This window comes from Camelina sativa, chromosome 9 (genome assembly GCF_000633955.1).
Source record: "Camelina sativa cultivar DH55 chromosome 9, Cs, whole genome shotgun sequence".
In the NCBI taxonomy this organism is placed as follows: Eukaryota; Viridiplantae; Streptophyta; class Magnoliopsida; order Brassicales; family Brassicaceae; genus Camelina; species Camelina sativa.
The window spans coordinates 9,424,343-9,435,902 of record NC_025693.1 but is presented as its reverse complement, the minus strand read 5'-3'; the positions used below and the strand labels follow the sequence as shown (position 1 = coordinate 9,435,902).

General features: G+C 38.9%; 1 protein-coding gene and 1 pseudogene across 1 annotated transcript; both read right to left on the bottom strand.

The window, feature by feature from the left end:
- LOC104710801 (phenolic glucoside malonyltransferase 2-like) lies at positions 6,038 to 7,689 on the bottom strand. The gene has a single exon (XM_010427459.2). The coding sequence runs from the start codon at positions 7,537 to 7,539 to the stop codon at positions 6,175 to 6,177; it is 1,365 nt and encodes a 454-aa protein (XP_010425761.1). The 5' UTR covers positions 7,540 to 7,689; the 3' UTR covers positions 6,038 to 6,174.
- Positions 10,875 to 11,230, bottom strand: LOC109126384 (annotated as a pseudogene).

Below are 11,560 nucleotides of genomic sequence, written 5' to 3'. Positions count from 1 at the left end.
CTGCAAATATAGAAAACTTTGGGCAAATTTGTAAAACTTCCAAAATTTGGGTCTTGAGTCGGCAGAAAGGGGTGCCGCTCGACACCATCACTCTGATTCGAATGCAACTTAATTTCCTCCAGATTATTGCTCCAAAATGATCTAAATCGCTCCACTTTGCTCCATCTATGTTAAAATCCTATAAAACCTGAAAAGACTCTCAAAGAACCTAAAAACACATCAAAAGACTCTAAAAGACTCCTTATATCATGGTTAAAAACCACAAAAACCATGATATATCAACTCCCCCAGACTTAGCCTTTGCTTGCCCTCAAGCAAAACATAAACTTAGACCTGTGAAAGAGGTTTGAAAACAGGGAACTCACTCAACTGCATGATGATTCTTATTCGCACTCTTCATTTACCTGACTCAAGAACTTACTACTTATACTCAACCATGATAAGCATCAACATTCCTTACTCACCCATAATCCTCTGGAATCTCTGAAATCTCCATTGTCATCTCATTAGTCAATATTAAAGCACAAATAAGGTGACTTCTTACCTTGGGTGTATTGATCAGTGGCATATGGACTCTCTTCAGGCCAAGACATTCTTCATACATCTCCTTTCCTCTCCCTTTTCTCACTTCCAAAGGCCTGATTACTCCCAAATTGTTTTTTTTTGTTTATAATCAAAGGTGTAAGCGAATACCGGGGTCATCGGTAATTTACCTACCCCTCGCTTCCAAACTTTGTGTGATCATTTGACTCAAGAGTAGAATAATCCGCAGGGTAATTGGTATCATGCAAACAAAAGCGGACCATGAGTTAATTATACTGTTTTGAAAAACGCATATATGTTAATTTCACTTTTGGGCAAAAACGCAAATCATTATAAGAAACTGTGATTGGTGAAAATAGGTGTATTTTTTTATTAAGTCCTGAATTACGCACTTTGGGGTGCTTCCAACCACGGCCTAAGAATGCATAACACTTTATGTAAAGCTATCATGAGAGTGAGAGGCAGTGATGTGATCGTAGGATGCGACCTCAGCCAAGAAGACCAAGACACGCCGGACGCGACCGAGACGCCTGACCAAGACGCGGCCAAGGCTCCAACGATCCTTCCCGGAGCCACCACGCGTTTCAAGAGCTGAGCAAAGGCGGCCAAACAGCGGCTCAACCTATTTGTCCGAACCTACGTCCAACACCAGCCACCCCACGAAGACTCCGAAGGCTCAGTCCGCTTAGTCTTCACTCTTACCCAAGAGTGAAGACGGTCAAGTCGTTAAGCGAGGAAGTGTACTCTTTTTCCTCACTCCAGGTTTGTCCCAATGGGTTTACCGGAGAAGGTTTTAACGAGGCATGGAGCTAAACGCAAAACGCCTAAAGGCTAAGTTGCTTCACGCGCAAGGCCAAGGCGGTTATCTCTCTTTCCCTCTTATTTTTGGTTTAATTTTGAACTTGAGAATATTCTCTTTTGATCCTATGTTTGTGAACGTTGGAGAGTGTTTGTGGCTAAGCGTGTTAGTCAAAAGGTGGCGATGTGTTCTCTTTGTAAAGGGGACACGTCAAAAGGACGATGTGCGGATCAAGATGAATCCGCGTGTCCTTAAGCTCCTATCTAGACCTAGCTATTTAAACTCTCCTTAAGCCCTTGTTCCTCCTTAGACTTGTATGAAAATAAAACTTTTCCTCAAGAGAGATTCTTGAAACTTGTCTCACTCTTCTCTTTCTTCAATCCGGGATTGAACCTTGAGAAAACCCTAACAAGCCTCGAACCGGGTTCGACCTTGTTGGAGACCGTATCAAGAGGAGAGCCAAACCTCTTGTGTCGTCACTCGATCCATCCGTATTTCCCCTCACTTCGTTTCCATCTGTCCTCTTCTTAAACTCGAGTCCTCCTTCTTCAGTTCTCGAGCTCCCCACGAATCACCTCAAATCATCCCCACTATCGCTTCCCCTCGTAGACGTCCACCCGCTCGTTCCGCATCCGTACTGTCCGATTGAACCGTTCGTGGCTTCTCGACGTATCTCCCGAACGGCTCGTTTGAAATCCTTCAAACTCCGTTTCCCTCGTTTGATTCTCTCCTAGATCCAAAGCCCAGAACCTCGGCCGAGGAAAGATTCACCGACTGAAAGTTGACCGAGAGCTCAAGCCGCGTCCGTACCGCGACCGTACTGTGACCGTGTCCTCGGGTCACATCAGGCAGGGCTGGCCCTAAGGTAATAGAGGCCTAAGGTGGAAGAATCAGTGTGAGCTGGCTCCACAACAATCAGCAATCATAACATCTTCTCTCTGTTGTGAGGCTGGTGAAGTGAGACATTGTTGCGATTAGAGGTAATTTGATGTGTGGCGCCACTCTCGAAAATCCAGCTACTTGCCATGTACAATGACTCAAACTAAAGGTTACAATGGTTCATAAAAATAAAACAAAAATTGCAATGGTTCGTCAAGTAAACCAAATGTTGCAATGCCTGAGGTTAATGGTTGCCAAAATTTGTTTACTATTTCGTAACTAAAAATTAAATTAAATATATTTTGAAGAGTTATAACCAAAATAAGCGTTTGTAGAAGGCATTTATTCATTAGCATTATTATATAGTCTATTTTATTTGTCGTCATCATTGTTTATAATCCTTGTTTATAAACTAAATTTCAGTAACAAACAGATGCATATTCATTTTCTAAAAAGATGTTGTTGAATAGTACAATTTTACATTTAAGTTTTGTTTTTTATTCAAATAACGTGACATGACCAAGATTACACGATATTGTAAAAATCAAACCGAATGTTAGTTTCAGTTTCAAATCGGGCACTGTATAGGAAAATCCAAACTGAGCAGAATTGTGTTTTCAGGTGTAGACTAGACAGGGCAATGGCAAACAGTGAATGGACTATTGCTTACATGTCATGACGAAGTGAATACTTTCGTTTCGAGAGCTATGACCATCGTCCATTAGTTTTGTCTTTTGATCCTATCAAGAAGAAAAGAAGGGCCCTCTTTAGGTATGACAGAAAATTAAGACATATACCTGAGACTGAAAAGCTCATTCTAGACGCTTGGAACGCATGTCCAGATGTGGAACATGAAATTGTTGACACCATTATCTCCTATTATCAAGAACTTTTCACCACTACAGGAGGAACCAGCACTACCACAGTGAGGGATGCTATCTCACCCTGCGTGACTGACACTATGAATGAGGAGCTTATCAAGTTACCTTCCCAAACCGAAATAAAGAATGCATGCTTTGACATTCATCCAGACAAAGCACCGGGGCCTGACGGTTTCTCAGCAAGTTTTTTTCAGTCAAACTGGGACACAATCTGTGATAAGGTGACTGCAGAAGTCCAAATTTTCTTCCGCTCTTGATCCCTCCCTGTACACACAAACCACACTCATGTTAGGCTAATCCCAAAGATCACCAGCCCAAAGCATGTAGCTGATTATCGTCCAATAGCACTCTGTTCGGTTTTCTACAAAATCATTGCAAAAATTATTTCAAAGAGGCTCCAACCAATATTACAAACTTGCATCTCTCAGAACCAATCAGCCTTTTTCCCAGATCGAGCTATTACGGATAACGTCCTCATCACTCACGAGGCTCTCCACTATCTGAAAACATCGGCTGCACAAGAAAGAGTCTATATGGTAGTTAAAACTGACATGAGTAAAGCTTACGATAGACTGGAATGGAACTTTATAGAGGAAGTACTAACAAGAATGGGCTTTCATACCCAATGGATAACCTGGATCATGCATTGCATCGAAACAGTCTCCTATTCCTACATACTCAATGGCCAAGCAAAAGGATTGGTGAAACCAAGTCGCGGTATCAGACAAGGTGACCCTTTGTCTCCGTACATCTTTATTCTATGCAGTGAAGTCCTCTCAAGCCTTTGTAATAAAGCTAAACTCCATGGTCAATTACCGGGCATACGTGTAGCAAAAGGTAGCCCACGGGTTAACCATCTCCTCTTTGCTGATGACACTATGTTTTTCTGCAAGTCAGATAAAACTAGTGTCAACCATTTAAAGGGAATCCTCCAAAGATACGAGGAAGCCTCAGGACAGAAGATAAATCAAGACAAATCCTCCATAACTTTTTCAAACAAGACAAAGAGTGACATCAAAGACAGGGTAAAACAAGAACTCGGTATCACCAAGATAGGGGGTCATGGAAAATATCTAGGCTTACCAGAGCTTTTCGGGAGAAAAAAGAAGGATTTGTTCACCATGATTGTGGATAGAATAAAGCAACGAGCCCTTAGCTGGTCTTCCAGACTCCTATCCTCGGCGGGGAAGCTGACACTCCTTAAATATGTCCTAGGAGCAATGCCCTCCTACACAATGTCTTGCTTCAAACTGCCAAATTCTCTCTGCAGCCGCATCCAATCTGCGTTAACTCGGTTCTGGTGGGATGAGAAACCTGAAAAGAAAAAATGAGTTGGATTGCATGGGATAAGATGACAAAATCCTTCTCAGATGGTGGTTTGTGCTTCAGAGATATACAGACCTTTAACGATGCTCTGTTAGCAAAAATTAGATGGCGCCTTATCACACAGCCTTCGTGCCTCCTAGCGAAGGTACTGCTGGGGAAATACTGTAAATCCTCCTCCTTCTTGGAGAGCCATGTACCAAATCACGCATCACATGGATGGAGAAGCATATGTATAGGTCGTGACCTATTAAGATCAAATTTGGGGAAAGTGATTGGCACGGCTGAGACGATACCTGTGTGGAGAACCCCATGGATCTTGCTAGACTAACCACTGACACCAATTGGCCCTCCACCAAAAGAAACTCAACACTTGCGGGTTGCAGACCTCCTTCTACCACAATCGAAGGAATGGAATATTCTATTGATCCAACAAACCCTCCCAGCTTATGAGAAAGATATCCTTCAGCTAAAACCAAGCAAGAAGGGAGGCTCTGATTCTTGGGCTTGGCTCCCAACATCAGATGGAATATACACTGCAAAATCTGGATACCATGTAGCCCTGAAAGAAAAGACAAAGGTACAAAGCTCATCCCCAACAACTCTGAACCACAATCCTGAAACTCATTTCTTATGGAAAACAGAAATCTGGAATCTTAAGTGCTCACCAAAATTGAAACTACTTCTCTGGAAAGCTTCCCGAAAAGCCCTTCCCGTGGGTACGAACCTTCAAACCAGACAGATTACCACCAAAACAGGTTGTCCACATTGTGGTAGCCCAGAATGTTAAACCCACCTGGTTTTTCAATGTCCTTTTGCTATTGGCGTTTGGAAGATGGCACCTTAGGCAGGAAAGGAAACTTCAATCCTGAAGATGCATCAACTTTCACGACTGGACTCTCCCAAACCACAAGACTCGGATGTCTACCACCCACCGGAGTCGTTCTAGGTCCACTCGCCCCCTGGATCCTCTGGACCCTTTGGACAACCAGAAATCGACTAATTTTCAATAAGATCCAACCCCAAACAGAAGATACCTTATCTCTTGCTATCTCCCGAGAAAAGGAATGGCAAGAAGCCCAACAGACCCAAACTCAACAGACAATCAAAATTGTCAGATCTGCAACTGCCAAACCGCGTTCTTCACCTTTACCCCCAAATCAAATAACATGCTTTACCGATGCAGCTTGGAGAGAAAATGGAAACACAGGATACGGCTGGATCTTCAAAGACCAAGTTGGCGATATTCTTCTCCAAAGAACCTCAACTGCAACACGCATCCGATCACCCCTGATGGCCGAATCACTAGCAACTCTCACAGCGGTGGGAGTTGCTTTTGAATCGGGTTTCAACCAAGCTAATTTTGCTTCAGACTCGTAAATGCTATTCCAAGCAATCAATCGAAAGACTTTCCCGAAGAAACTCCATGGGATTCTATATGATACCCAATCTCTCTTATCTCAATTTGATCTCTGTACTTTCTCTCATATCTCTAGAAACTGTAACAGCCAGGTAGATGCTCTCGCAAAAAATACCCTAAGAGGCATATGTATCGTTACCTGAGTATTTTAATTAAATTGTTTGTTTGCCAAAAAAAAAGGCAGAATTGTGTTGTATCCCACGGAACAAGATTTATTTCTGTTTGAAATTAGAGCTACAGTACATATCCCCAACAATTTTCTTGTGAGATAAACAAGAAGAGCTGAACAAAATATACCTTTTTATTAAAATATCACAAAACAAAAAGGTTTAACTTTTTAAACCATTCTTGAAAAAAGACACTACCATGTCCATTTCTGACTTTTTCAAACACATTCCAATCTCCAGGCCACCTGATTCATCACGTCTCTCTGCCATCGAGATCGCCTTCCCTTGGTCGATAGAGACAATATCAACCTTAACGGGTCTTCCCCACCCGAAATCCGCCTCGTATACTCCCAACCGGGTCGACCCAGCAACCGTCCCAAACTGTGTGCTCCAACTCTTAAAACCAAATCCTTCAATAAAGGAGTCCGCAATAGTCTCTATCTTTCTTGAACTCAATCCTTTGACCAAATCATTAAGAATCTCAGCCGCCGTCACAAACCCCTTCTCTTCCGTAAACTCGGCCGCCTTACGGTTGTAACAACCCACCGGAAACATACAGTTTCCGAAGTAACTCGCCGGAAGCTTCGGATCCAACCGTTCTCTAAAATCCCCTACGAACAGAAAACTCACTGATCTCTCTCCATTGCCTCCACGTGCCTTAACAAAGCAAGTCCACGCGTAAGCGTAGGCAATGACAAAAGTGGACAAGTGAAGGCTCGGTGACTCGTTCTTGACTCGCTCCCTGAGTGTCTCGATGTCATCCCTAGAGAGCACGAGCGTGGCCAAGACAACGTCGTCTCCGAGTTTTTTTGCCGGAAACGGTGTCAAGCTCAAGACAACGTTGGTTTTGTCCTCTTTGAGAGATCTCACCATCTCTATCATCTTTTCATCAAGTCCGGTCGGATCTTTGATCACCGACCGATCATAAGATGGAATCAGATTCTCCGGCATGTTTTCAAGTTGTTGTTTGCAGATGTGTGCCCAAGTTTTGATGAACGTGCTTGACGTTTTCCCGTCTAAAACGGCGTGGTGTGCTGTGACGCCGATAGAGAATCCTTGGTTCGGGAACAACGTGATTTGTATGGAGAAGGCTGTGGCTGAGTCATCCGTAACAGGTAACTTGGGAAGCAAGGCGTGTAACTTGGAGACAGGACGTTGTCCATAGCCGGACAAATGAGAAAAGTCAGCTTCACTCTCGGCTATAGTCACCAAAACGGCGTCATTTGGAGTGACCAGGATGCTTGGTTTGGCTTCGTTTGTGTTCCAGGTGATATGGCCGGTGAGAGGGAGGTAGTTGCGCAGGACAAGGGAGAGAGAGAGCTTGAGCTTAGGGAGGATGATAGAGTGGAAATGCTCATGGGTCGACTCGGTGAGTTTGTAGAAGAAGACTCGTGTGACAGGGTGAAATACTAGCCATGGTAGGTCGAAGAATGTTAAAGGGATTGTGAGCGAGTTGGCTGTGTTGAGGACAGAGTCCGAGTCGGCGGCAGGGGAGACTCGGACAGTCTCAGTGATGTGTAGCGTCATTGTGACGTTTGTGGAAGAAGGTAAAATTGATTTTGGAGTCTCAAATGGGTAAACTAATAATATATATAGTAAAGAGAGTCGCGAATGTTGAATCAATGAATCTTCTCTACTTCGACCAAATCGTCATCTCTATTCACGTGTCATCAAATGACCTTTTTTCTTCCTTTTCACAACTTCAAATAAGTTTTGTTTTTTGGTCAGATTTGGTTATCATATGACTTTTTTCTCATTATGAAGTGTATTACTTTTTTTGTTTTTTTTGTTAACTCAGGGGAAATCCCAAGCCCACATAGGCCCAGACTAATCCCCTGAGGAAAGGGCAACCCATGGGTAGGCCCTCTTCCGGATTTTCAAATGGATCGTAAGCAATGATCCATACCCATGTGAATGTCCGAATATTCGTAAAATAGTTCCCTCCAGCAGGGTTCGAACCCGGATTGTGTTTGCAACTAGGGCCCGTCCTTACCATTAGGCCACGAAGACCCGGACATATTACTTTTTTTGTTGATATCCAAATTTGGAGTAGTTCACATTCTTCCCTTAAATTTTGGAGTTTAGTATAGTTCTAACTAGATGGTAGCTTACGCTACGCGTGAATTATTACATGATTGTTATTCGTGATTTTAAGATAGATGATCAGGTGTGTGTATACTATTGTTGTTATGAAATCTCTCTTTTATAAAATAAGACGTGAAATCATTCTTGTGTAAAATTTCTTTGATTTTGTTCGTAGGTGAAAAAATGACTTTGCATAAGCGACTTTCAGAGTCATGTTCCTCAAGACCTCACCATTGTGATTTTTACTTTTTGGTATCATGGACAATGTAAAGACTTTTCTTTCACTGGTTTAGCTGTTTGTGCTTCTGTGATGTGCTTTATACTGAAACTAATTCCTTGATAAAATCGCAGATATATATTCAGTTTGAAGTAATAGTTCATTAATTCTTGTACCAAATATATCAATTCAACAAAACAGGCAGACTCGAACAGTATTCGTAACATGAAGCTGATATATCTCAATGATATTGGATGCGTGTGTAACTATGCTATTTAAACAATGATAACGACTAATTTAACTTAGCTTATCATATATGTCAAGAAACAGACCAGAATGATAACAAAGGACTGTTGTTCCAATTATTTGCTGAAACAGGAAAATTCTTCAAATGTATGCACACTCAGGTAGCTATCATGACTTCCTCAAGCTGCATTTACGGTAGTTGCCCTATAGTCTTGAGATGTTATTCTATTTTTAAAAAATAATATAAAATAATATATTATTATTATTTTGTTTTTTCGGTTACATCAAAATTTAAAGAGTACGACGTAATATGAATTTAACTAATTAAAGTAAAGAAATCAAATTTTCTTTTGATGATAATATATTTAGTGTAATTAAGTCATATTGTATCTTACATGCCATATGCCATATATTTTTGTAGTTGTAGTCATATTTCAAAATCATTGTGATATATATTTTCATAAAATTTATTTTGTGGTGTAGTTATGCATATTATTTAATTTAATTATGGTGGTAGCTTAAAGGGATTTAAAATTTTTAAATTAAGAAAAAATTAAAATAATAAACAGTAGGTTTGCAGTGTCTCATACATATATAACTAAATGAGTCTAACCATATTTTATTAGACTAATACATTTTCCGGAAAAAAAAAACAAAAAAAAAATAGCAACTACTTTATTAGGTTATAATCTTAAAGTTTTTAATTGTGTCTGGACTTTGATTTATATGAAATGATAATGTTTCATATATAGAAAAAAAAATAAACTATATATCATATATTACATGTATATCCTACTAAAATAATCTGAAACTTTTGTTAAGTTAAGATATCATTGGTTGAACCAAAGAAAAATAATAATACTGTAAAATTTATTAAATTATGTGAGATTTGAAATATGAGGCGATGAGGGTTATAGTAGAATATATGTCTTTCTTTTAATAGATAATACAGAAATTGATGTATAAAAGGTAACTATTTGAGAGTTACAAAAGTGCAATTAAGTGCATACACATTTTTAACATGTTCTATTATATTAAATTAAATTCATTGAGAACACTACTATGATATAATTATGGGAGTTACAAAAAAACTTTTATACTTTTCCAACTCCTAAAATTAAAACCCATTTAATTTAAAAGTGAGTGTCGGTGGGTCCATAATTTGATTCAAAAGTATAATATGTTATACATTGATCATTTAAAAGGAATAGGAACATGAACATCTAATTCTCAAATAAACTTGATTTTTTGTTAAATCTAACATATGTGAATTTAAATTTAACTATAGAAATTTAAAAAATAACTATGAATAGATTAGAAAGGCAAGAAATATAAAACAAATATTTTATTTTTATATAAATAAAATAAAAATTGAAAACAATGTTAAATATGTATAATACTTTCTAAGTTAAAATATAGAATCAAACTCTTACAACACATATGAGATATAACAACATTTGATATTGGTGGGAGAGGAGGAGAGAATGATTACATATAAGATGATAATCCAAATAGATAATGGAGATGAATATTTAAAAATAAGAACAATATAAAATTACATATCATGTAGTCTCTAAAATTAAAATCTAGCATTAAAAAATTACAATGATATTTTATTTGTTTTTTTGTAACCCATACAATAAAAATAAGAAATAAAACAAAAACAAAAAAATGATTTGAGGTATTATGGAAGAGAATGGGAGAAGTGGAAGAGAATGAGAGAATGTGAAAATGGGAAAGTAAAAGAATGCCAATATGAGAGAATGAGAGAATGCTAATTTATATGATAAGAATTGATGGAAGTTACATTTAGAATTATGGAGTTACAATAATAATTTATTGTGTTTGAATAAAATTGAATGGTTGAATATGATTAATGCATGATTTGTTTTATTTTCAGTTATAATTTTATTTTAATGTGTGAGTTAAATGGATTGTGTAATTCTGTCTTAAATATTGTTTAAAGCAATTAAACAATTAGAAATCAAATAAAGAGAATAAAAAAATTAGAAAATATTAAATGAAAATCAACCAATAAGGAGAGACCAAAACCTTACTTTTATATATATGATTTCAATACTACCACACTCAACAATCTGTGATCCTGTGAAGCAATAACTTTCAATATATATTGAATCTAGCATTAAGTGATGTAAAATTTACAAATCTTATATTATTTAATTGTGAATTTTAAAAAGTCTAATGAAATCTACTATTTTTTTTTTGTCACTGGAATTTTTATTATTGAAACTTGTTTTGGAACCAAGTTGAAATACAAACATAAGCCGGCGGACGAAGTTTATGTCCCCAGAGTCTAAGGCCGGAGGAAGAAGAGATTTCCCCGGAAGCTAAAACCCAAACAAGGGAAACTAAAGAAACTACAACAAAACAGAAGATTTAAACCCAAATCGCAAGAGAGCAAAACCTTTACTAAGAACAGAAGAAACCAAGCTAAAATCTTAGGAAAAGCAAAAGAACCAATAAGCAAAGATCCTCTTCTTCTGAAGCACCTGCAACTGAGATTTACTAAGGGTGCCCACGGCCAACCCAAAAGTAACATCAACCACCTCCTATCACAATGAGAGCTGATCTCTCGGAACCAAGAACCAAGGACTTCATAACCCGGCAAGCAAGACAACTGAGTTAAGAGAACCTCTTGCTGTCACAAAGAACACACTTCCGGATACGACGACAGCGACCAAAGCACCAATTACCCATTAACATCTAGTTAGAGCCTTTCAAAACGCGATCCTATCTAAACAGATCCGGAAGCGGAGACAAGGAGAGAGGCTTAACCCCCCAATTAACATCAATCTCACAACCGAGAACGGCTAATCAAGGCAGTTACCAATACAACGAGCAACACCAAGGAGAAGAAACAACTGCGAACTAAGAGGACTATCGCAACATACAACCAAAACGAAACTTCTGCTTAGAAAGGAAATAACCCAAATAAATCGATGGCTGAGATGAGGAGACAAAGAGAGAAAGGAGGTGCAC

What these genes read in the sequence shown, in the direction of transcription:
- LOC104710801 (XM_010427459.2), bottom strand. Translation starts at nt 7,539, where the DNA reads ATGACGCTACACATCACTGAGACTGTCCGAGTCTCCCCTGCCGCCGAC.